The 25,462-nt window shown below is 62.2% G+C and overlaps 1 protein-coding gene and 1 long non-coding RNA gene across 2 annotated transcripts; one reads left to right on the forward strand and one right to left on the reverse strand.

Annotated features, from left to right (window-relative positions):
* Window positions 1–544: 544 nt before the first annotated feature.
* On the reverse strand, window positions 545–24,680 carry KCNN3 (potassium calcium-activated channel subfamily N member 3). Its single transcript, XM_064176084.1, has 8 exons — window positions 23,812–24,680; window positions 20,695–20,790; window positions 14,615–15,033; window positions 8,626–8,767; window positions 6,437–6,547; window positions 4,625–4,752; window positions 2,506–2,575; window positions 545–1,563 (listed from the first exon to the last, which is right to left on the reverse strand). Exons 1-8 carry the CDS (start codon window positions 24,538–24,540, stop codon window positions 1,267–1,269), a joined length of 1,992 nt encoding a protein of 663 aa, XP_064032154.1. The 5' UTR covers window positions 24,541–24,680; the 3' UTR covers window positions 545–1,266.
* Window positions 21,884–23,163, forward strand: LOC135192779 (uncharacterized). Its single transcript, XR_010309028.1, has 2 exons — window positions 21,884–22,159; window positions 22,920–23,163. It is a non-coding gene; the product is annotated as an uncharacterized LOC135192779 (long non-coding RNA).
* Window positions 24,681–25,462: the final 782 nt, after the last annotated feature.

A 25,462-nucleotide genomic window follows, 5' to 3' on the forward strand; every position in this document is an offset into this window, starting at 1 on the left:
GGTTGGACCGGGTGAGCTTTGAAGGTCACTTCCAGCCCAACCCATTCCGTGGTTTGGCAGGTGGTGGTTATGTGCCAAGCGCTGGCACCATCGCACGGATGGCACTGGAGGGTGCTGCTGACCCTCACCAAACCCAGCAGAAGCAGCACGAAGGCCATGGGCTTTGTTTTAAACAGATGAAGTAGCCCCCACCACTGCACCGCTCCCCCCAGCCAAGCCCCTGCGGCGCCCAGGCGGACTCGGCGCTACCGGCGGGGCTGGGGCGCGACCGACCCCGGTGCCGGCGGAGGCGGCTGGAGCTGGGGGGGTTGTTCCATCCGGCAGTTCTGAGGCTGTCGCAGAGCCCCCTGGGCTTCCCAAAAATGCTGGGGAGGGGACGGGGGGGCTCGTGGGAAGGCGGCGATGTGAGCATCCCGGCGATGCCCCGGCGCAAGGGCTGGCCCGCCAGCCCCCCGCCACCGCCACCGCCCTGCCCCGGCCCCTCGCCACCGGCCCCGCGGCCCCGCTCCCACACGAGGCTCCAGGCAGAGCAGGACACCAAGGAGCAGAGAGAAGAAGTTTCCCTTGTTCTGCCCGGGCAGAAACACTCACGGCTCCGGAGAAGTCCCCGGGCAGGTTACGGCCAGACGCTGCCACCCACCCCAGCGAGGAGAGCTGGGGGGTGTGGGGGGTTGGGGAGTGCGAATCGCTGTGGGTCCTGGTCAGGAGATGGGATGGAGGGCGGGCAGCGTAGGTCAGAGCCTGTGCAAGAAGCCACCACCACGTTGGCATCTGCCCAGAGGGGCTTGGCGATGGTGAGCGGGGACAGGGGACGAAAGGAGCGCCCCGGTCCCCGGCGGGGGTCCACGCAGGGGAGGGGGAGGAAAACTCTCCCTCTGGTGTCTCCGTTGCTTCAGTGCTTCTGACGCGTTGCTGTTTTGCTTTGTTTTGTGTTTTCAAATGTGAAGACCTGAGATTGAGCGTGGGCTTTCCATCCGCCACCGGGACGCCGCGGCGTGGGGCTCTCGCCCGAGGCGTCACCTCCCGTCCCCTTCCTTCTCCACGTGTAGAGGCACCTGAACGGGGATGCGATTCCCGAAACCAAGGCGTTGGCAAAGCTCCGAGCTGGGCTCGGCACTGCTGGTCCCACCGGCTCCGGCCGAAGGGTCCTTGCGACGGCAGCAGCGGCGGCGACGACGGCGGCGGCTCGAGGACCAGAAGAAAAGTCCGTGGAGACCTCGGGACGTGTCCGTGGGGGGGGAGGGGGGAGGCTTGAAGGGCTGCGTCTTAGCAGCTGCTTGAGCTTGTGTAAGGAGTGGGGAAAGAAGTGGAGCTGACCCCGATGGGGCTCTCGGAGAGAGGAGTTTGGGGGGTGGCCACGGGCACGCCGACCCCCCGAGCCTCCAGGAGGGCGGCGAGCAGGCGCTGCTGCTGCTGCCGCAGCATATCGGCCATCAGCAGGGGCAGCGAGTTGAAGCTGGCGCTCAGCTGCTCCAGTTTGGACTCCAGGCTGCCGATCTGCTTCTCCAGGTCCTCGCTGCGGTCGTTGAGCTCGGTGATGAGGTCGTACATCACGTTCTGCATCTGCGGAGGGGACGAGAGGAGAGGTCAGCAGAGGGGTTTCGTGCAGAGCCTTTAATCCCTTCCTGCAAGCACAGCCCTGAGAGCCATCCGGGTGCTGCTTGGGAGCTGAGGCTTGGCTTGTCCTAGGACATCGAAATGATCAGGTCGAGGGAGGTTTTTCTCCCTCTCCCCTCTGCTCTGCCCGGGGGAGGCCACATCTGGGGTGCTACTGGGGCTAGTTCTGAACTCCTCAGAGCTGGGGGCTAGTGGAGAGAGAGTCAAGTGGAGGCTGGGAAGGTGCTGAGGGGCCTGGAGGCATCTCTGTGAGGAGGAAATGCTGAGAGCCCCTGGGGCACAAAGTGCACCGCAGGAACTTCCAACTGAGCAAGAGGAGAAGCTGGATTGGTGTGAGGGTGCTGGAGGAGCCCTGGAGTAGGCTGCCCGGAGAGAGGTTGTGGAGTCTCCTTGTCTGGAGAGCTTCCACACACACACACACACCCCCCCTCAACTGCCCAACGTGACGCTGGGCAAGCTGCTGTGCTTGACCCTGCTGAAGCAGAGGGGTTGCAGGAGATGATCTCCAGAGCTCCCTTCCAACCCCACCCCGTGCTGGGATGAAAGCTGCCTCTGGGCAGGCAGAGGAGGGAAAGTGCAGGCAGCCCTGCGCTGCCCAGCAATGATTCCCACGGCTGGGGCTGCAAAAAGAGATGCAGGAGGCAAAGACCTTTCCTGGAAGCAGGAGGGACACCACCCCCCCAGCCCACCCCAGCACTCCCCTACCCCCCAGCTCCTGCCTTGTGTCTGTTTTCCCTCCTGCAGCCGTCCCACGGCAGCTCCTCCCGGCTGACATCTGCCGCGCCGGAGCACTCCGCGGTCAGCCAGGTCCCCTCGGGCAGACCTTGCGAGTGAGGAGAAGCAGCTGGGGAGGCTTGGCTGAGCCCAGGGGTCACCGAGGGGACTTGCCTTCGAGAGGTCAACCAGAGTGTTGGCTTGGTCACTCAGCTTCCTCTGCTCCATTTTCACGCTCCGCAACCTGGGGAGGAGGGAAACCAATTGACAGGACCTGAGGAACCAGTTGAAGAGGGACAGACATCTGCTGGAGAGAGTCCAAGGGAGGGCTAGGAGGATGAGGAGGGGACTGGAGCACTGCCCAGTGAGGAGAGGCTGAAGGACCTGGGGCTGTTTGGTTTGGAGAAGAGAAGACTGAGAGGAGATTGAATAATTGTTTGTCGATACCTGAGAGCTGGGGGACAGGAGGGGTGGGACAGGCTCTGAGGGTCAGGAGTAGGGGGAAAACAGGCTCTGGGGGTCAGGAGGGGGGGTATAGGCTCAGGGGGTCAGGAGGAGGGGGGAGACAGGCTCTGGGGTTCAGGAGTAGGGGGACAGGCTCTGGGGGTCAGGAGTAGGGGGGAAACAGGCTCTGGGGGTCAGGAGTAGGGGGACAGGCTCAGAGGGTTAGGAAGAGGGGGACAGGCTCTGCTCACTGCTCCCTGGGACAGGGCAGGGAGCAATGGATGGAAGCTGCAGCACAGGAGGTTCTGCCTCAACACAAGGGGGAACTTCTTGACTGTAAGGGTCATAGAGCCCTGAGAGCCCAGAGAGGTTATGGAGTCTCCTCCTCTGGAGACTTTCAAGGCTTGTCTGGATGTTTTCCTGTGTGACCTGAGCTAGATTGCATGGTCCTGCTCTGGCAGGGGAGGTTGGGCTTGATGAGCTCTTTGGGTCCCTTCCAACCCCTAACATCCTGTGTGTGATCCTGTGACAGAGCCTTAAGCTGTGCCAGGTTAGGTTCAGGCTGGACATTAGGAAGAAGTTCTTCAGAGCCAGAGAGCAGCCTCAGTGAATTTGCTGCCCACACCAAGCTGTGTGGGGCAGCAGCCAGGCTACAGGGCAGGGATGGCAGCCAGAGGCACCTGGGCAGGCTGCAGAGGTGGGCACAAGCCAAGCTCAGGAGGTGCAACAAGACCAAGGGCAAGGTCTTGCAGCTGGGTAGAGGCAATGCCAAGCACTAATCCAGGCTGGGCAGTGCCAGGCTGCAGAGCAGCCCTGAGCAGAGGCACTTGGGGGTGCTGGGGGAGCAGAAGCTCAGCAGGAGCCAGCAGTGAGCACTGCAGCCCAGAGAGCAGCCAGAGCCTGGGCTGCAGCAGCAGCAGTGTGGGCAGCAGGGCCAGGGAGGGGATTCTGCCCTCTGCTGAGACCCCACCTGGAGTCCTGCATCCAGCTCTGGAGCCCCTGGGCCAAGAGGGCTGTGGAGATGCTGGAGAGTGTCCAGAGCAGGGCCAGGAGGATGCTCAGAGGCTGCAGCAGCTCTGCTGTGAGCACAGCCTGAAAGAGTTGGGGCTGTACAGGCTGGAGCAGAGGAGGCTCCCAGGGGACCTTCTGGTGGCCTGCCAGGACCTGAAGGGGGCTCCAAAAAAGCTGGGGAGGGACTTTTGAGGCTGTGAGGGAGTGGCAGGAGTGGGGGGGATGGAGCAGAGCTGGAGGTGGGGAGAGTGAGGCTGGAGGTGAGGAGGAAGTTGTTGAGCAGGAGAGTGGTGAGAGCCTGGCAGGGGTTGCCCAGGGAGGGGGTTGAGGCCCCATGGCTGGAGGTGTTTCAGGCCAGGCTGGCTGAGGCTGTGTGCAGCCTGCTCTAGGGTAGGGTGTCCCTGGGCATGGCAGGGGTTGGCACTGCCTGCTCCTTGTGGTCCCTTCCAGCCCTGCCTGCTTCTATGGTTCGAAGATTCTATGCTCCTGTATGGTGCAGCAGACAGGCAGGAGGGCAGAGATGCCAGCCAGAGGCACCCGGACAGGCTGGAGACAGAAGACTGAAGAGGTGATTGGCATTGGAATGGGCTGCCCGGGGAGGTGGTGGAGTGTTTAAAAGGAGACTGGAAGAGGCACTTAGTGCCACGGTTGGGTGCATTAGAAGCTGTTAGGTGATAGGTTGGACTCGGTGACCCCTGAAGGTCTTTTCCAACCTGGCTAATCCTGTGAAATGCCACAGGGTTGCGCTCCCTTCCCCAAGGCAAACCTCAGCCAGAGCCCCTCCCGTGTGCCAGGGGCTGGGCACATCCCCCTGCAGCCCAGCCCGCGGCTCCCTTACTGGTGAATGGCTTGTAGGAACTTCCTCTGATGCTTCCTGACTTTGGCGTGGTCGATCTTCTTCAGCAGCTTGGTGTGCTTGTAAATGAGCCACGTCTCCCGCAGGACGTTGGCTGCCGCGTTCTTGATCTGCGGGAGCAGAGGGGACAGTTGGCTGCCGGTCACCGGCCCCGCCGCGACATCGGGAGCCGGTGCCAGGAGCGCTCGACCGGTGGCAGCTGGAGCGAGGCGCTTGGCTCCGCTCCCGCATCGTCTCCTGCTCCTCCGGAGGGGCCGCGGATGGCTCCGATGGGAGCCAGGGGCAGGCAGAGCCTGTGCCGAGCACCAGACTGTCCCCAGTGTGCTGGCAGCCCCCCGTGCCACCCTGCTGGGGTCCTCACCCGCACACGGAGCTGTGCCCATTGTCTGTGTGCAGGGCTGTGCCCATTATCTGCGTGTGGGGCTGTGCCCATTGTCTGTGTGCAGGGCTGTGCCCACTGCCTGCGTGTGGGGCTGTGCCCATCGCCTGCGTGTGGAGCTGTGCCCATCGTCTGTGTGCAGGGCTGTGCCCACTGCCTGCGTGTGGGGCTGTGCCCATCGCCTGCGTGTGGGGCTGTGCCCATTGTCTGTGTGCAGGGCTGTGCCCACTGCCTGCGTGTGGGGCTGTGCCCATCGCCTGCGTGTGGAGCTGTGCCCATCGTCTGCATGCAAAGCTGTGCCCATTGTCTGTGTGCAGGGCTGTGCCCATCGCCTGCATGCAAAGTTGTGCCCATTGTCTGTGTGCAAGGCTGTGCCCATCGCCTGCGTGTGGGGCTGTGCCATTGTCTGTGTGTGGGGCTGTGCCCATTGCCTGCGTGCAGGGCTGTGCCCATTGTCTGTGGGGCTGTGCCCATTGCCTGCGTGTGGGGCTGTGCCAATTGTCTGCATGTGGAGTTGTGCCCTTTGACTGTACAGAGCTGTGCCCATCACTCACACACAGAGCTGTGTCCATCACCCGTGTGTGGGGCTGTGCCCATTGCCCACATGTGGGGCTGTACCCATTGCCTGTGTGCAGAGCTGTGCCCATTGTCTGCACATGGAGCTGTGCCCATTGCCTGTGTGCAGAGCTGTGCCCATTGTCTGCACATGGAGCTGTGCCCATTGCCTGTGTGCAGAGCTGTGCCCATTGTCTGCGTACAGAGCTGTGCCTATTGTCCGCACGTGGAGCTGTGCCCATCACCCACACACAGAGCTGTGCCCATTGCCCACATGTGGAGCTGTGCCCACTGCCTCAAGGAAAAGCAAAGATGCCCAACTTTTCTTGGCTCCCACCTCCATCTGCTGCTCCTGGCAGGGCCTGGCTGTGCTGCCAGCACCAGGACGTGGCTTCCGCAGGCCCCCTGGCAAACCACAGCTCTGCTGCTTACTCCAAGAGGAGTTGGCCAATGTCTGCCTGGCACAGACCCTGCAGATCCATACCCACAGCCTTGGTGCCAAGACCTTTTGTCCCATCGAGGTACCCACACTCAAGAGGTGCCAACACCTTCATCCTGCTGTGGTACCCACACTCAAGAGGTGCCAACACCTTCATCCTGCTGTGGTACCCACACTCAAGGGGTGCCAACACCTTCATCCTGCTGTGGTACCCACACTCAAGGGGTGCCAACACCTTCATCCTGCTGTGGTACCCATACTCAAGGGGTGCCAACACCTTCATCCTGCTGTGGTACCCACACTCAAGGGGTGCCAACACCTTCATCCTGCTGTGGCACCCATAGGATTTGCGCCCCGAGGCGGTGACACCTGCATCCCACCCTTCATGCCCAGCTCCTGCCACCCACTCGTGGCACCTTACCCTCTTGGTCAGCTGTGTGTCCATCATGAAGTTGTGGACGTGCTTCTCAGCTTTGGTGAGCTCCAGCTTCCTGGCCACCACGGCCACCACCAGCGCCGTGCAGCCAGCACCCTGCACGGGGTGGGAGGGGGGGGAACATCAGTTAGGGGAAGAGGTTTGTCACCCTCCAGCACCTCGGCAACTGCAGCACCACCTCCCCACTGCAACCCCCTCATTAACTCAGGCTCCATCATCATCCATCCCTCCCCCCCCCTCTTCCTCTCCTCATCATCCTAATGAGGAGACATCACAGAGCCTGATGGCCTGGAGCTGCTGCAGTGCTGGGTAATTAACGGGGGAGGCTGGGGCTGATTTATCAGGTCAGCAGTGATGAGAGAATCACAGAGCCCCAGATTGAGTTGGGTGGGAAGGGACCTTCAAAGCTCACCCAGCCCAACCCCACCCCCCTCTTCCTGCAGCCAGCAGGGACAGCTCCAACCAGAGCAGGTTGCTCACAGCCCCCCCAGAAAACTGACCTGGGATGGTGCCAGCCATGGGGCATCTCTCTGGGCTGCCTGGTCCAGGCTCTGCCCACCCTCAATGCCACCAATTTCTCTTTCTCTCCACTCTCAATGTCTCTCTTTCAGTCTCAAACCTCCCCCCCTCCCCCTTGTCTTGGCACCACAGGCTCTGCTCAAAAGTCTTTTCTCCAGCTTTCTTTTCAGCCTTGCAAGGTCTCCATGGAGCCTTCTCCAGGCTGAATAACTTCAACCCCCTCAGCTTGGCCTCACAGCAGAGGGCTTCCATCCTGGATTTGTCTTTGGGAAGCAAAGGTGCCAGGCCTCTGCTCCCTCCTCCTCTGCTGCCCCCTCCCTGGCAGAGGCTCCCGGTGCTGGCAACCACTCCTCCACTTATTAAAGAGTCATTAATTAGCATCCTGCTCCGAGCCCAATCCTCCAGCATCCCCCAAGGTCCTCCTGCCTGCTCCCAGCTCTCATTGCTTCCCTCTTCCTCACAGGGCAGCCCCCAGCCTGAGTCATCGTGGTGGGGAGGGGGTCCCCATCCCAGCAGTCACAGGGGAGCCCCCAGCCCCAGTCATCATGGAGGGTCCCCATCCTGGCAGTTACAGGGTGGGGGGTCTCAGTCCCAATAGGTGGCTGAGCTGCCAGAAGGGCACTGGCAGCAGGATGCCCTTTGCCAGATGCTCTCAGATCAAAGTGACCATAGGCTGGGGGGGAGCTCTGGGAGCTTGTGGTGCCAGGACCCCCTCTGCCAAGCCCAGCAGCTGTCCAGAAAAGCCTCCTGTGCCCCTCCACCAGCAGGGATTTGTCTCTCTCACTTGGCTTCCACCACCAGCAGCAGCCTCCCCACTGCCCGCCCTGGCACGAGCCAGATCAAAGCCTCGAATTCAATCTCAAGTCAATAACCTGACAGCTCTCGTGGGGCACCGAGCAGCAGAGCTGAGCCCAGCTGATGCCAGGTGCCAGCTGCAAAGCAGGATGGATGCATCCCAAAGCCCCGGAGCTGAGAGGGCTGAGCTGGGCTGCTGAACGGATCCGCGGAGGAGCTGAGACTGGAGAGCCCCTGGCCGCTGCTGGAGAGTCCCTCAAGCTGGGACAGCTCAGGGGGCGTCAGAGGCCCCTCCGGAGGGTGACCTTTTGGCCGTGAGGAAGTGAAGCCGCAGCAGCAGCAGCGCTGTGGTGCCGGCAGGCGGAGGGCTCCCAGCTGGTCCTGGCGAGCAGCAGGAGCCGGCAGCAGCTGGGACGGCTCCGGGTGAGGGATGCCAGGTGGTGTGAACAGGGTACAGCCAAGGGATGCTCAGGAGCCCTTGGGGACGTCCCTGACCCTGCTGAGGTCTGGCTCCCCTCTCCCTCAACCCAGCATAGGCTCCAACCCACCCTGAGTTCACTGCTTGGGGACCATGGGACAGGAGCCTGGTCGGTGTGCCACACTGTGCCCCAGGTGCCAGGCACCATCACCTCTTCAACCAAAGCACTGCGTTTGCCAGCTGCTGTGCTCCCAGGGGCTGCAGCTGCAGCAAGCTCAAGCAGCTTCCAGGCTGTGAGACCTCAAAGCCCTAAACCACCACACCTCATGCATGGCACCAGCCAACTGGGCAGCAGCTCCTTGGACAACCTGGGGGCCCCGCTGCCACCACAGGGCTAGGCAGAGCCCACAGGACAGACAACACGGCTTGGCACAGCCCTTACCATGATGCCAGTGAGCAGGCAGACGCCCTTCCCGCAGTAGGTGTGTGGCACCATATCACCGTAGCCAATGGAGAGGAAGGTGATGGAGATGAGCCACATGGCACCCAGGAAGTTGCTGGTGACGTCCTGCTGGTCGTGATACCTGCCAAAGAGACACAGGCATCAGTGGCACAGCAGGGGACGGGGACAGCTGCGGGGGAGCCAGAGGGAGAGGCGAAGCAGGGCGGCGGCGCCGTGCCGCGGGGAGCGGGGATTAGCGCGGCAGGACGCCCCGCGGCAGCCGCCGTTGCACAACTTCTGGCACGGCAAAAACCCCACACGGACCAAATCGGAGCAGAAACGCCACGGAAAGGGCTTCTGCTTTCACTCAGACCTGTCACCACATCCCGACCTCGGTGCTGCTGAGTGGCGCGGCCGATGGCAGCCGCAGCTGCGGCTTGACCCGGGCCAGCAGCAGCCTCCTCCGCATCCCTCCGCGGCTGCCGGGCTCGGTCTGTGCCTGCTCCCCTGAATTGCCCCGGTGAAGAGAAGGGGGAGAGAGGGAAGGCAGTACCGGCAGCAGCCCCGGCGGCAAGGGATTCTGCCAAGCCTCCGGTATGTCCTTGGCTGCCGAACGGCGCGGGGGAGCGATTCGCACGCCGCAGACGAAGCACACCTGGAGCGGCGGCGGCGGCGGCCCCGGGGACGCTGCGAACTTTCCCTGGCCGAGTCGCCGCTGAGCTGCGAGGTCACGACCCCCCTAACCGGACACGCAACCGGGACCCTGACTGCCGCTCAGCTGCCCGGGACTGGAGTGAGCTCGACCGAGCCGTGCGAGGATGGTCCTAAGAGGATGCTTCTCAAGGGGATGCGGCGCTGCCTCCAAGCCCTGATCTCAGCGGGACTCAGCAGCGAGCCCCAGGGTGGGCAGCACCATGGGCCGTGGGCAGGACCATGGGCACCAACGGTGCCTGCAGCATCCCTCTCCCCCAGCAGGCTGCTCCCAGCCTCCTCATGAAACCAGTAGAGGGAAACCAGATGGAGCTTTTGGCAATCCCACCCAGCTCATTCCAGCTCCTCGCTCCCGCAGCAGTTGGGTTTTCTCCTCTTCTGAAACGTTCCCCCCCCCTCCTCCTCCTCCCAGGAACTGAGGACTTGAATGAGAGCCTGGTGCATGACAAAGTGTCCCCAGCACAGCATCACAGAACAGGTTTGGTTGGAAGAAACCTTTCAGATCATGGAGTCCAACCCTGAACCCAGCACTGCCAAGGCACCACCAAACCATGGCTCTTAGCACCACACCTCCGGTGCTTGGAAACCCCTCCAGAGGCTCCACCACTGCCGTGGGCAGCCTGAATCAGGCCTGGAAAACCCTCAAAGGGCAGAAATTGTTCCTCATGGCCAACCTAAACCTCCCCTGGGGCAACTTGAGGCCCTTTCTGCTTGCCCTGTCCCTTGTCCCTGAACCTCCACGGCGATCCAGCCCCCTTTGAGGGAGGGCAGGGAGCCAGAAGGTCTCCACTCAGCTTCCTTTTCTCCAGGTCCCTTAGTTGCTCCTCACCAGACCTGTGCCCTAGACCCACAGTGAGAGCTGCAGCAGGGCTGTCCAGTGGAGTCAGTGCCCATTTCTGCAGCAGCACAGGGCTGCCCAACCCTGGTGCCAGCAGCGTGCCCCATTCCCTGTGCCATGTTCCCCTGGGAAAGGCTAAGCCCAGCACATCCCACAGGATGGGAGTTCTCCAGCTGTGGGGATGCCCTTGGGAGCACCGTGCTGGGCAAGAAGGTAATGGCACAGACAGAGAGACGCTGAGAAACACTTGGAGTAGAAGGAGCTGATAAACAGGAGGGGTTGGCACACGCCCTGGCTGGCACAGGCAGGAGAGGGGCTGCCCACTCATGCCAAAGGACTGCTGCTATCTGTTAGACCCCAGCACTGGTTTCCATCCCCCCCTTCACCCACCTGCTCCCACTAAGGGCACAGCCACTCCACACCAGCAGGGCTGCCACATGCATCCCTCTGGTTGATGCCATGCCACAGCCAAGCAGAGCCGTGCCAGGGCAGCACCAGTTTGACCCCACTGACCCCCATCGGGCTGGGCAGCAGCACCGGGAGCTGGGGGCTGGCTGCGCCCTCGCCCCAGGGAGCGGGGCTGGCTGCACGTGTGGGCACACGTGCGGGCACACGTGCCAGCCGTCGGCGGGCAGGGCCGGCAGCGCTGCTGGCACCGCAGGCAGCTCTGCGTGGCGGCAGGGCGAGCGGGCGAGGTTGCTAAGCGACTCTCTGCCTTCAGAGAGCTGCAGCCCCCCAGCACGCACGGGAGGGTGCCCAGCAGCCACGCTGTGCCCGCAGGCACCGGAGCAGCCCACGGCGCTGAGGAGATGTGCCAGGGTTATGCCATCCCCCCCCCCCCCAGCCTGGGGGCTACGTCTTGGAGCAGCGCTCACCTCTGAGCTGCCCAGTGCCAGCAGGTGATGGCTGGGGACGGTGCCACCACCTCCCAATGGTTTCCAACCACCTGCCATTGATGGGGATTTGTGGGGTGGCACCCAGGACCAGTGTGTGCCCCGGGGGTGATGAAACCCTTGGGCATGAAGCTTATCTGTGCCCAGCCCAGTCAGCAACCCGTCCCCTGGTTTATGTCTGTCCCCTCCACAGCCAGAGGGAGGTGGCAGCAGCTCGTGGTGGCTGCGGTGCCAGTGCTGGGCAGCTCGTGGTGGCTGCGGTGCCAGGGCTGGGCAGCTCCTGGTTTGCACCATTACTCCCTTTTTTAGGGGGGGGCATGATTAGTTTATTATTTCCATGGCACTTCCCCTCTCCCCCTCCTCTCCTCCCCCCAAATGCAGCATCCAGCCCCAGCCTTGTCCCCCGGGGGAGCCTGCCCGCCCTGCTGCTTCTTTTAGAGGCACCTCCCAAACACAATTAAGCAGCTCCGGGGCTCTCCGGCGCATCCTGAGAGCATCGTTAAGGGCGGCGGAAGGCTGCAAAGAGGCTCAGCTGAAGAGATCTCAGCGTGGTGCTCAGCCTCGCTGCCAACCCACCCGCAGCTGCTCTGATGCCCTCCCCTCCCCGCCCCCTTCCTAGAATGGGGTTGGGTGGGAAGGGACTTTAAAGCTCACTCACCCCACACCCCGTGCCAACCCCCTGCCACGGGCAGGGACACCTCCCACCAGCCCCAGGTCGCTCAAGGCTTCATCCAGCTTGGTCCTGAACACCTCCAGGGAGGGGGCAGCCGCAACCTCCCTGGGTAAGCTGTGCCAGGCTTTCCCCACCCTCACTCTAGAGAGTTTCTTTCTCATCTCCAGTCTCAATCTCCGCTCTCTCAGCTCGTTCCTGGGGCGATCACACATCCTGCCCTGAGGAAGAGGAGGAGTGGCCTTCCTCCTGCTTCGCAAGAACCCACCCAGAAGCCAGCTGGGTGTCCCAGGGGACGCCGTGGTGTGGGAGGTGCGATTCCTCGCAGCTCAGCTCCCAGCACGGCACGAAGCTGCCGCAGCAACTCCCAGGGATTCCTCCTGCTTTGCTCGATCCACAAACACAAACCCACAGCCCCGGGGCTGTCCCAAGCCTGGCACAGCACCGAGCTCAGCCTCCTGGGGACGGCGACGGCCCCTGCTGGGACGCCCTATGAGAGAGCTGCTCTCCTTGCCCCGGCATGGATGGGCACCACCAGCCCATCGGCGGGCACAGCTGGGCAGAGACTCCCCCAGCACCAGCACTGGGAGGGGTTGGGGGAGCTCCACCGAAGCTCCCCTCGGGGGGCACAGGGGTGTTGGCACGTCCCCAGGAGATGGAGGCGCAGCGGTGCCCACCGGCGCCGGTCGCCACAGCAACCCTCGCTCCGAGCACGCCGATGCCGGTGTGATGCCATCCGGCAGTGGGTTTGTCACCACCGTGTTGTCATGGCAGTCGCTCACAGAGACGCCAGAGCCCGAGCCAAGCGCTGCCAGCTTGGCAGTGCCACCAGCCCCACAGCTACTGCCACTGCCTGTGTCCCCCCACCTGCCCTGCTGGGGGGCTCCCGTGTCAGCTGGCACTGCACATTGTCCCCTCACCTGGCGATCCTGCCTGTCCCTAGGGTTGTCTCTGGGCATCCTGACCAGGATGTGGGATGGTTGGAGGGAACCCATGGATGCCAAGCCCCCAGATCCCTGCATGGCTCTCACAGGGTGCTGGGACATCAGAGCTTCAGCAAGCACCCCAAACCACTGCAGATCCCAAACCTTTGAGCACCCCAAACCTTTGAGCATCCCAAACCATCACACATCCTAACCCACTGAGCATTCCAAACCCACTGCACATCCCAACCCACTGAGCATCCCAAACCCTCACACATCCCAACCCACTGCACATCCCAACCCATTGAGCATTCCAAACCCACTGCACATCCCAACCCACTGCACATCTCAACCCACTGAGCATCCCAAACCCTCACACATCCCAACCCATTGAGCATTCCAAACCCACTGCACATCCCAACCCACTGAGCATCCCAACACAGTGCACATCCCAAACCTTTGAGCATCCCAAACCCTCACACATCCCAACCCACTGCACATCCCAACCCATTGAGCATCCCAAACCTTTGAGCATCCCAAACCATCACACATCCCAACCCACTGAGCATCCCAAACCCTCACACATCCCAACCCATTGAGCATTCCAAACCCACTGCACATCCCAACCCACTGCACATCCCAAACCTTTGAGCATCCCAAACCCTCACACATCCCAACCCACTGAGCATCCCAACCCACTGCACATCCCAAACCATCACACATCCCAACCCACTGAGCATCCTAAGCCACTGTACATCCCAAACCTTTGAGCATCCCAAACCAATGAACATTCCAAACACCATCTCTCATCCCAAACCATCCCAGATCCCAAACCACCACACATCCCAAGTCACTGAGTATCCCAAGCCATCGCACATCCCAAACCGTTGAGCATCCTGAAACATTAAGTGTCCCAAACCACTGCACATCCCAAACCATTAAACATCCCAAACCATCTCTTATCTCAATCTATTGATCATCCCAAACCACCTCTAATCTAAATCTATTGATCATCCCAAGCCATCTCTCATCCCAATCCACCTCTCTTTCCAATCTATTGATCATTCCAAGCCATTTCTTATCCCAAACTATCTCTCATCCCAAACCACCTCTCATCCCAATCTATTGATCATCCCAAACCAAACAACTGCACATCCCAAACCACCTCTCATCCCTATTTATTGATTACCCCAAACCACCTCTAATCCAAACCACCTCTCATCCCTATTTATTGATCATCCCAAACCACCTCTAATCCAAACCACCTCTCACCCCAAACCACCTCTCATCCCAAACCACCTCTAATCCAAACCACCTCTCACCCCAAACCACCTCTAATCCAAACCACCTCTCACCCCAAACCACCTCTAATCCAAACCACTTCTTATCCCTACTTATTGATCACCCCAAACCACCTCTAATCCAAACCACCTCTCACCCCAAACCACCTCTAATCCAAACCACCTCTAATCCAAACCATCTCTCATCCCTACTTATTGATCACCCCAAACCACCTCTAATCCAAACCACTTCTCATCCCTACTTATTGATCACCCCAAACCACCTCTAATCCAAACCACTTCTCATCCCTATTTATTGATCGCCCCAAACCACCTCTCACCCCAACCACCTCTAATCCAAACCACTTCTCATCCCTACTTATTGATCACCCCAAACCACCTCTAATCCAAACCACTTCTCATCCCTATTTATTGATCACCCCAAACCACCTCTCACCCCAAACCACCTCCCACCTCAAACCACCTCTAATCCAAACCACTTCTCATCCCTCTTTATTGATCACCCCAAACCACCTCCCACCCCAAACCACCTCTAATCCAAACCACCTCTCATCCCAACCCACCTCTCATCCCAACCCACCTCTCATCCCAAACCCCCTCTCACCCCCGTCCCCGGGGCGCTCCGCTCCGCCGCGCCTGCCAGCCCCTCTCACCTCTCGCACACCCGCACCGTCCAGGCAGCGATGATCCAGAGGGAGATGCTGAAGACCAGCAGCACTGTGCCAGGGCAGATGGTCATGAGGGTCTTCATGACAAAGCGAGTGTTGAAGTTGATCTTGTTGAGGGCGCCGATGCTGCGCGAGGAGGCGTCGGTGAAGAGCTTACTGTGCAGCAGCATCACCCGAGCGATCAGGTAGAGCCTCAGGAACATGGGGATGGACAGGATGATGTCCACATCTGCCTCTGCCCTTGAAGGGGTGTAGGAGAATGCCAGGCGAGCTGTCCAGAAAAATTTGTACTCCCCAGGGATGGGGTGGATGGCACAGACCAGCATCTCCAGGCTGATGTAGAGGATGCGCTCGTAGGTCATCGCTATCCGCCAGTCGTCGGCTCCGTTGTCGATCACAAAGAGCTGCCAGGGTGCAAGGAAAGCCATGCTGGGGCTGGTGGCATTGGGCAAGCCTCCCAACACCATCCCCCCCCAACCACCACCCCCCACTGTGGGCAGCCTTGGGCAGCCAAACTTTAAACCCTGTGGAGCCAGGGAGGGCTTCTACCAGTCTCTGAGCCCTCTGCAGCCAGGGATGGCTTCTGCCAGTCTCTGTGCCCTGTGCAGCCAGGGAGGGCTTCTGCCAGTCCCTGAGCCCTGTGGAGCCAGGGAGGGCTTCTGCCAGCCTCTGAGTCCTGTGGAGTCAGGGAGGGCTTCTGCCAGTCTCTGTGCCCTGTGCAGCCAGGGAGGGCTTCTGCCAGTCTCTGAGCCCTGTGCAGCCAGGGAGGGCTTTGGCCAGACTCTGAGCCCTGTGGAGTCAGGGAGGGCTTTGGCCAGCCTCTGAGCCCTGTGGAGTCAGGGAGGGCTTCTGCCAGTCTCTGAGCCCTGTGCAGCCAGGGAGGGCTTCTGCCAGTCTCTGAGCCCTGTGCAGCCAGGGAGGGCTTCTGCCAGTCCCTGAGCCCTGTGGAGCCAGGGAGGGCTTCTGCCAGTCTCTGAGCCCTGTGCATCCAGGGAGGGCTTCTGCCAGTCTCTGAGCCCTGTGCAGCCAGGGAGGGCTTCTGCCAGTCTCTGAGCCCTGTGCAGCCAGGGAGGGCTTCTGCCAGTCTCTGAGCCCTGTGGAGTCAGGGATGGCTTTGGCCAGCCTCTGAGCCCTGTGGAGCCAGGGAGGGCTTCTGCCAGTCCCTGAGCCCTGTGGAGTCAGGGAGGGCTTCTGCCAGTCTCTGAGCCCTGTGCAGCCAGGGAGGGCTTCTGCCAGTCCCTGAGCCCTGTGGAGTCAGGGAGGGCTTCTGCCAGACTCTGAGCCCTGTGCAGCCAGGGAGGGCTTCTGCCAATCTCTGAGCCCTGTGGAGTCAGGGAGGGCTTCTGCCAGTCTCTGTGCCCTGTGCAGCCAGGGAGGGCTTCTGCCAGCCTCTGAGCCTTGTGGAGCCAGGGAGGGCTTCTGCCAGCCTCTGAGCCCTGTGGAGCCAGGGAGGGCTTCTGCCAGTCTCTGAGCCCTGTGGAGTCAGGGAGGGTTTCTGCCAGTCCCTGAGCCCTGTGGAGCCAGGGATTGCTTCAGCCACTGTGATGGTTTGGAAGTTACCTGCCCCCCTACTCTTAGGGAATCACCCAGACTAGACTCAGCCAAGCTGGAAGTTAAGGAATGCAGCTTTGTATTCACAGCTCAGCACAACACCCAAGCAGGTATTGACAATATATCATTAAGTTACTGCTGTACACAGAAATAGACAAGTTCAAGGCAATAGAGAAACACAAAACCCCTCCCAGAACCCAGAGTCCCCAGGAGGGGCTCTAAACTACCATTCCACCTCCTTCCCATCCCTCTCTACCTTATCCCAGACTTTGCTTTATGAGCAAGGAGAGGTTGGAGGATTGGCAAGGAGGGGGTTAGAAAACACAAGGATGAGTTACACAGAAGCAGCCCAGGGCACAAACTGTGCCAGAGACCCACACACTCTGACTCCCACTCTGCCTTATCTATGTTTTGTGTTCTTGTTCCAAGGGCAAGGTCCTGCAGCTGGGTGGAGGCAATGCCAAGAACTAATCCAGGCTGGGCAGTGCCAGGCTGGAGAGCAGCCCTGAGCAGAGGCACTTGGGGGTGCTGCTAGAGGAGAAGCTCAGCAGGAGCCAGCAGTGAGCACTGCAGCCCAGAGAGCAGCCAGAGCCTGGGCTGCAGCAGCAGCAGTGTGGGCAGCAGGGCCAGGGAGGGGATTCTGCCCTCTGCTGAGACCCCACCTGGAGTCCTGCATCCAGCTCTGGAGCCCCTGGGACAAGAGGGCTGTGGAGATGCTGGAGAGTGTCCAGAGCAGGGCCAGGAGGATGCTGAGAGGCTGCAGCAGCTCTGCTGTGAGCACAGCCTGAAAGAGTTGGGGCTGTGCAGGCTGGAGCAGAGGAGGCTCCCAGGGGACCTTCTGGTGGCCTGCCAGGGTCTGAAGGGGGCTCCAAAAGAGCTGGGGAGGGACTTTTGAGGCTGTGAGGGAGTGGCAGGAGTGGGGGGAATGGAGCAAAGGTGGAGGTGGGGAGAGTGAGGCTGGAGGTGAGGAGGAAGTTGCTGAGCAGGAGAGTGGTGAGAGCCTGGCAGGGGTTGCCCAGGGAGGGGGTTGAGGCTCCATGGCTGGAGGTGTTTCAGGCCAGGCTGGCTGAGGCTGTGTGCAGCCTGCTCTAGGGTAGGGTGTCCCTGGGCATGGCAGGAGGGGTTGGCACTGCCTGCTCCTTGTGGTCCCTTCCAACCCTGACTGCTTCTATGACTCTATTCCATGATCATCCATCTCAGCAAGCCTGTGAGTGGAGCAGACAGCAGCATTGGCTTCAAACCAGCACTGCCAGGAAGGCTGAGCATGGCTGGGGAAGGAAAAAGTGGGAATGAGCCTTCACCATCCCCTCTGTGGCACTGCCCAGGGCATGGCCACAGAGCTGGGGACACCCCAGAGAGCCTTGGGGTGCCCAGGCTCAAGCACAGGCCCAAGCCTAACCTGGGGACACCTCACTCTGAGCCACTCATGGCACAGCTCAGGGCACCAAGTTGGGCAAGTTTTGATGCCACAAAGCACTGGCACCAGCCACTCCAGCCCCTCTGCTCCTGCTAGGGCTGCACCAGTGCCACCAACAGCCACCATGCCCCCAGTGCCAGGGTAACTTTTGGGGAGGGACTGGCACCAGCTGCTGGCAGTGATGGGATTTGGTTGTCATGGCAACCGCCAGTTCACCCTGGGTGCCAGCTGCTCTCCCCCCATGCTGATGGAGTCGGGGGCTCTGCAGGAGCTGGGGGCACATTGCCAGACCCCTGGGGTCACCCACCCCAGCCTGCCTTGGTGAGTCTGTGCCAAGGCTGCCATCGGCTTGTCCCTGGCACGATGGGGGCAGCGGTGCCACAGTGGGGACACCCTCGTGGCCTCTGCACAAGCAGCACTTGGCAAAGACGCTGCTGGGAAGGGATCCAAGGGGGACGTGGCAGCTGGCACCACTGTCACTGGTGTGCCCTCGACCCTGCAAAGCACAGAGGGACATTGGCTCATCGAGGTCGGGGGTGGGGGGGATGGGGTGAGAGGAGCTCCCACAGCCACTCCGCTGTGTCTGGGAGCACAGCCCCGGCTGGCACCGTGCCCCGGGGCACAACCCTCCCACCTCACCCTGAGCCCAGATGCACCTGTGGCAGGCAGGGCACATGGAGCTGTCCTTGGTCGGCGGGGGTGGGGGGGGGGGGACGACAGCAAGAGCTGCCAAGGCTGAGTCATGGAGCGGCCGTCGGTGGCCACCTCCCTTTCTGTTGGGAAAGCTCCTTTGGAGCTGCTTTGTTTCAGAAGTTGTTTATATATATATAAAAAAAAGGCAGCTCCAAGCTGTCAGGGGAGATCCTCAGGCAGGCAGCAGGCTGCCAGCCCATCCCTTCCTGGAAAAGGGTGTTAAAAATAAACAAATTAGCGAGAGGAAAGAGGCAGAGAGAGCCTGAGAGCCTTCCCCCTGACTGCCTCTGGGCCGTCTGCTCCGGGCAAGCTCGGGGATAGGAAAGAGCAAAGTGATGAGGAGGTGGGGAAGGGTGTGGAGGGGAGGCTCAGGAAGGTTCTCCCTGCGCCAGCCCTCTCTCAGCCCAGCACCTGCAGGCTCAGCGCTGCGGGTTTCCATGGAAACCCCCTGCACGGTCCAGCGGTACCCAGCGGGGGCATCCCCAGCATGCCCAGCACCGCCAGCGGCTGCAGCAGGAAAGGAGCAGGCAGGTCGGACACGGCTGCGCTGCGGCCAAGCGAAGCGCAAGGAAAGCTCCTGAGAAGCCACGTGGAGGGGGGGGTGGAGGAGGTGGAAAGCTTCACATGGCACCAAGAGCCCTGGGCATCCCGAGGGCAGGGATGCAGCGAGTTGTGCCCCCCTACAGTTGGCACTGGCAGTGTTGCTAGCGCTGAGCTCCCTAACGCCCGTGGGGAGGGGGTGGGAAGGAGATGAACTTTAAGGTCCCTTCCAACCCATTCCGTGTGATGGTTCCACGATTCTGTGCTCCACACCACCCCGGGGCACAGCAGAGGTGGCAGACCCTGCCCCAGGGTGCAGACCACTGAACCCAGTGCCACCGGGGAGCAGGTTAACCCCTGCCGGAGGGCACAGGGAGGGCAAGACCCAGCAGCCTAACGAAGTGGCACAAGCAATAAGCAGCAGCAGAGAACAGAGCTGGGACCTCAACCACCTGCAGCCCTGCCTGGTGAGTGATGGGCACAGGGGATACCCTGAGGACCTTCACTGTGCCAACCCATCGAGTGACAGCCAGAGAGGGGCCAGGCAGGACCCCAGGAGCAGGACCCAGGACTCCAGGCACAGCAATGTGCCAGACCCAGAGAAACTGAGGCACAGGGAGGGCTGCATTTACCCCAAAGACCTCACCACGGTGCTGAGGGAAGAGGCTGAAGCTGCTGTTGGGGCTTTCCTGGAGGTCAGGGAAGCCTGGCAGGCAGTGCCACAGCAGGGTGAGCACAGCCCCCCCCCCCCCCCACCCTGCCTCGGGCAAGAGGGCTGAGAAGCTGAGGATTTGCAGCTCCCGAGCCCAGCTGGATTATCAACAATCCCTTTATAAGCACCTCAAAGATAATAGGGGTGATCAGCAGCCAGCAGGGCTTTGTCCCCGGCAAACTGCCTCAAACCCATCCCACTCCTGTCCCCTCCAGGCAGGGCAGCCGAGGCTGGCCCGCGGTGAGCTTCCTTGAGTGCCTGCTCAGCGACTGGCACCCCAGGCAGGCGGCCAGCAGTGGGCACTTGGGCTCTGCCCGTGGGCAGCCCCACGCTGCTGGGGCGGCTCCGTGTCTGCACAACCCTCTCCCAACAACAACAAGCGGAGGAAGCTGGCGAGGGCTGGGCACAGCCCAGCCTGGCTGACCCCAGCTGCTGCCACCCCCGGGGTAAATATTGCAGCAAAGCTCAGACCTGACCAATGTTTGCTTTCAGCAACCCTTCCGCGGGGCTCGGCCCCTGTGCAGAGACCGAGGGGTGGCTCCCGAGAAGGTCCCTTGCAAACAAGGGACAGGCAGGGGACAGGCAGGGAGCAGAGGGGTCAGCTTCCAGCCTGCCCTGACCCCCCCCTCAGGCTCCAGCAGGATGAGGTGGGATCTCGGATGAACCCAAACAGAGGGCACACAGGGGTGGGGCTTGGGTGCCCCTCCCTAGGATGCTACCTCTCCTGCCCAGCCATTTACTCCTCCGGTCTCCAAAGCCCAGCGGCGCTGCGCCGGAGCCGGATCCCGCAGGGAAACGCAGCCTTCCTGGAGCAAACCGGGAGCTTTTTCATTTCCCAGCAAAGCCAGGGCAGGCAGGGAGGAAGAGAGTGGGCAGCCTCTGATTGCACAGCTTTCCTTGGCACCTCGGCCGGTCCAAGCCCTTCCTGGCTGCAGCCTCCCCCCAGCCACTGGCAGCTCTGAGCTCAAGCAGACCTCTCTGTGCCCCCTGACAGCCTTTTCTGCCCCCTGACAACCTGGCATAGCAGGAGGAGGCTCCTTGCAAGCCGTGAGATCATCCCACTGGGGTGGTTGGCAAAGCCTCATACCCCACCGCCCTGCAGCCACCCACCCTGGCAGCCCCTCGCTTGGCATCGCCGACATCAGGACCTACCTGCACCTCCCGTGTGTGGTAGGCAATGATGAGGCCCAGCAGGATGACAGTGGAGAGGCTGATGAGGCATTTCAGGGCCAAGGAGAACATGGAGTCCTGCAAGGTGAGAGCAGGGTGGGTATTAGGGGGGGGGTGATGCCCACAGGACCTTGCCAGCGATGGCTGCAACACAGGGTTCTGCATGCCCAGGGAGCTGTGAGGGCAGCAACTCCCCCTCCACGGGCACTTTGGATGCCCCAGCTCTCACCCTGAGCAGTTCAGCACAGTGGTGAGGGCACTACCAGCACCCCTGGCACCATGAGCACCACCAGCAAGAGCAGCTCTCTCCCCAAGAGGGAGAGTCTGATTCTCCAGGTGGAATCCCACAGCCTCCCCTCGCCAGGACGTGTGGCAGCAGCACCTCTGTGCCACCCTCGTGGGTGATCTAATTAGATCCCCTTGCTAATTAGCTTGGTTAAAGCAGCCCCTCATTCACTGGACACCAAAGTGGTTGCTCCTCAAGACCCCACCAGAACGAGCAAGGTTCACTCTCCCCTGCCATGGGCTCCCCCCACACACACACACACTCAGACCTCACATTTCAGTCCCCAGCAAGCTCCCAATGCCACCAGCCATGATCTGGCCCCATCAGTGCCAGGGGGAACAACCAAGCACTGGCAACCCCTCACCAAAGGCCTTATCTTCACACCAACCTCACCAACCCACCCACCCCACACCTCCAACCCATGCCAGCATGCCAAGACCCGACACACTCATCACACACAGAGGCCCCCGGGCAGGCTTGTGGCACGCTGAGATTGGGCACACCTCCAGCACACCATCCTTAGCTTGCCAGCCTGCCTTCAGCCTCACTCCTCTCCCCCTTCCCCCTCTTTCTCACGCTCCTTCATCCCCGTGGGGGTCTTTCTTTTGCACGGAGAAGGGACTATTTGCCGCGGAGGCGGCGGCGCATTGTTAACGACTTGGCTCCGGCCGGGCAATTGTGTGGATTATAATGGCTGGTGCTGAGAGAAGTGCCAAAGCTATTCATAGGCAAACCCTGGCACAGATTAGTGCCAACGCACTAATCCAGCCTGCCTAAAGCACCAAGACCTCAGAGGGTCGGTGGAGGGTCCCCGGGAGGTGCAGCCGCCGCCAGCGCTGGCGGCGGCTGCACCTCCCGGGGACCCTCCACCGACCCTCTCCTACCCCCCGTGCCAGCACCGCCGTTGTGCCACGAAGGCTGCTTGAAGTTCTGGGAAGCAAAGGAGGCCTCCATCCTGCTCAACACTCGAGGGACAGGCAAGACAAAAACGCAGCCACCAGCATCCTGCCTCTCCTGGCTCAGCTCCGGCGCTCTCCGGAGCACGAGAGTGGCTTGGCCAGAAGCTGGAGCTGTGCCAGAGCCGGAGCTGTGCCAGGGCCGGCAACACCAACGCGACAGCTGCTCCTTTGGTCACGGCCACAGCCCTGCCGTAAGCTCCGGGTGGGTGTTTTGCTTTCCTCCCCCCCCCTCCCCGCCACCGGAGGGGATTTAGAAGCAGTCAACCGGTTGCAATCAAAGGTCTGGGGCAAGCTAGAAGGAGCCAGGGAAACCCCCGCCCTGTGCCCTGCGGTTGTTGGCAGAGGCATGGCGGCGGGCATCAGGGCAGGGGGTCGGTGGAGCGGCGGCTGCACGGCGGCGGCGGCGGCGGCGGCGGCAGCGCTGACTCACGGGGTCTTCCCCGGCTGACACAGCAGCTCGGAGTTCCGGGGCTAACGAGTATGGTAGCGGCGGTGCCGGCAGCCCCTTGGTGAGAGCAGCTGGTACCTCCCCGGTGCCAGCCACGCGGGGCCCAGGGAACCCAGCAAAAGGCGGCTGCGGCTCAACAGGTAGCGGGCACCGGAGCGGGCAGAGATTTGGCCTTACCGCGGCCGAAAGGGAGAGGGAGCTGCTAGGGAAGGAGGCTCCGGCAGTGGAACAAAGCAAAGCCGCCTCCTCCTCCTCCTCCTCCTCCCTCAGCAGGGGAGTCAGGGATGCAGGCTCAGCATCGACACCCACCCCGCCTCACCGGGAGCAGCGGCAGCCCCCAGGCTCCCACCACCAGCTGCGGGCAGCTGAGGCTTGCAAACCGCCCTCCTTTCCCCTCTCCCCCCACCATCGGTGACCAGGCACCGCCGTGGGGAGCCAGCGGGGACCCCCACACCCCGTGGGACCCCCTCCCCAGCTTCATCCCTCCTTCCTTCCTTCCTTCCACCTGCTCCAGCTCTGTCGCCTCCTCCACCCGCGCTGAATAACGGCAGGAAGAGGGCGAGCAGCCCCTACCCACCGCACTCCTTCCCCTCCGCCAGCGACACCAGTGGCACGGGGACCCCCCCACCGGCCGTTCCGCCGCCCGCCATGGGCAGCACCGTCCCGCTGACGCCCATGGGTGCCACGCATGCCCTGGCGGAGCGGGTGCCGATGCCGCTCTGGATAGGTATAAATAACATGACAGATGTCTATACAAAGAGTTATTCATATCGCTGCCAACCAGCGCAGCCCGGGAGCAGGAGCTGGAAGGGGCGTTTGGGGGGGGGGGGGGGAGGATTATAAATAAAAGGCCCCGTCCTGGAAAAAAAAAAAAGAACAGAAAGAAAGAAGGGAAAAGAGAAAGAAAAAGGGGGGAAAAAATGGAAGAAAAGGGTGTGGAGGAAAAGGAGGAGGAGGAGGAGGAGGAAGGAGGAGGGGGGCTCCGCCGCACCGCCGAGGGCATAGTGCCTTCAGGAGGGCCCAGCTGGGCCAGCCACAGGCAGCACAGCCCCCAGCGGCTCAGCCCCTCGGTGCTGCTTGGCACATGGGGCAGCTCCGCCAAGCCCCTCCGCAGCGCCCACCCTGGCACACGAGCAGCAGCTGGCACGTGGTGCCGGTGGCCCCCAGCCCAACGCTCGACACCTGAGGGCGCAGTGCAGCCCTCTCCCCACCCCACCCCCCGGTAAGGTCCCAGGGCTGTCCCAGTCTGTCCCGGGTCAGCCTGCTCGGCCCCGTCCCATACGGGATGAGGACGAACGGCTCCGTGTCTTTATCCCGTGGGACACAACACGGGGGACAAACAGCTCCGCGCTCGCACCCTGCCGGGCACCACAGCCTGTGCCCACCGCCCTTGGCCCCACCGGTACCTTGGAGTAGAGCCCCCAGGACAGCTCGGTCTCGATGACCATGACGACGATGCCAAACATGCCAAAGATGAGAGCGTAGTCGCTGAGCCTCTTCCTCTTCTCGAAGAGTGCCCGGCGGTGCCCCAGCCGGTACCCGATGTTCTGTGCCTTGCGTTTGGGCCCCTTGGCAAAGGCAGCCGGGGCCGGGCGAGCGGGAGGGCGGTCGGGGCGATGGGCGGCGGGCGCGTGGTTGTCCTCTCGTGAGACGACGATCTCCGGGGGTCCGGTGGCACCGAAAAGCTGTAGAGGTTGAGCCTCCGGTTCGGCCTCGATGAGGTTCCTGCGGGATGCGCTGAGGCGGCTGAGAGGCTTCATCACCCCCCCGCTGTACTTGCAGGAGCTCATGGCGATCTCGGTGAAGGGGTTGCTGTCCCGTCGGTGAACCAAGGGGCTGGGCTGCCGGTGTTTGCCGCTCCCCACCCCGGAGCCCGCCGGGTGGTCGCCGAGGTTGAGCTGGCTGCCGTGGCGGGAGGAAGGGTGGAGGGCGGCGGGGGCGGCGGGAGGAGGAGGAGGGGCCCGTAACGACCCGGGCGAGGAGTGCAACAGGCTGTGCTGGAGCGGCGGCAAGGCGGCGGGAGGCGGTGGTGCCGGTGCCGGTGTCCGTTCATCCCCCGGTAAGGGGCAGGGACACCGACCGTCCTCCTCCAGGTCCCCCACGCCCGAATCGTGGAGATGCCCCGATGTTTCCATAACGGCGGCACCGGCGCCGTTTTACCGGGCACCGGCTCCGCTTTACCGGTCACCGGCCCCGCAAGCTGGATCATGAATGGGCGCCGAGCGCTCGCCGCTACCACCGTCGCCCGCCGCCGCCACCACCGCCGCCGCCGCCGCCGCCCCCGCCGCCGCCGCCGCCGCCGCTGGCCCGGCCCCGCCGCGCCATTGGCCGCGCCGGGGCTCCCCGCAGGCTGACATCATCCCCGCCCGCTCCCCGCTTCGTATCCCACCCCCCCCGCGCCCCCGGTTCCTGCATCTCTGCGGGGTCGTTTGGGATTTGTAGTCCACCGAAGAGCACCGACGGCCGGTGCAGGAGGTAACCGACGGTACCGGCCGTCGGTGCTCCTCGGTGGACTACAAATCCCGAACCGGTTCCACCCACCCTCCCCTGGGGACCACCCCCCACCCCCACTAGACGGAGGGGATCGCGACACCATAGAGGGAACCTTGCACAGCCCCCTACAGCCCCCAGACCCACCCCCTTCTCGGGGGTCTGCCCCCACCCTTACATAAACCCCTGTAGCCCCTTATGGAGACTACTGGTGGCAACTGGAGTGGGTGGGATGGGGGAGATGACCCCAGGGTGGGAGTGGGGGGAATGCTGCACCCCCTACAGTGGGGGAGATGGGATGGAGGGAAAACGACCTTCATCCCCCTCCCCAAACCAGCATCCTTTTTCTCGCAGCCCCCCACCCCCATCCAGCTGTGCCCAGCTGTTGTGGGAGAGGAGTCGCTTGGGAAGGATAATCGATAGGGAAATGGTTGCTGGAAGTCTCCTAAAACAGAGCAGGGAGCACCCAGCTGGTGCCTCCCTGCCCGGGCAGAGGGCATTAAACTGACCCTCTACCCTCTCTCTCTCATCCCCCAAAAGCTGGGGTCTGGGAAGGGTACAACCAGC

Source organism: Pogoniulus pusillus, chromosome 43, assembly GCF_015220805.1.
Source record: "Pogoniulus pusillus isolate bPogPus1 chromosome 43, bPogPus1.pri, whole genome shotgun sequence".
In the NCBI taxonomy this organism is placed as follows: Eukaryota; Metazoa; Chordata; class Aves; order Piciformes; family Lybiidae; genus Pogoniulus; species Pogoniulus pusillus.

What these genes read in the sequence shown, in the direction of transcription:
- KCNN3 (XM_064176084.1), bottom strand. Translation starts at nt 24,540, where the DNA reads ATGGAAACATCGGGGCATCTCCACGATTCGGGCGTGGGGGACCTGGAG. An exon ending in GCCTGCTCACTGGCATCATG is followed by an intron (nt 6,548 to 8,625) that starts GTAAGGGCTGTG and finishes CACCCCGTGCAG; the next exon opens with GGTGCTGGCTGCACGGCGCT. An exon ending in ACACACAGCTGACCAAGAGG is followed by an intron (nt 4,753 to 6,436) that starts GTAAGGTGCCAC and finishes CTGCTCCCGCAG; the next exon opens with ATCAAGAACGCGGCAGCCAA.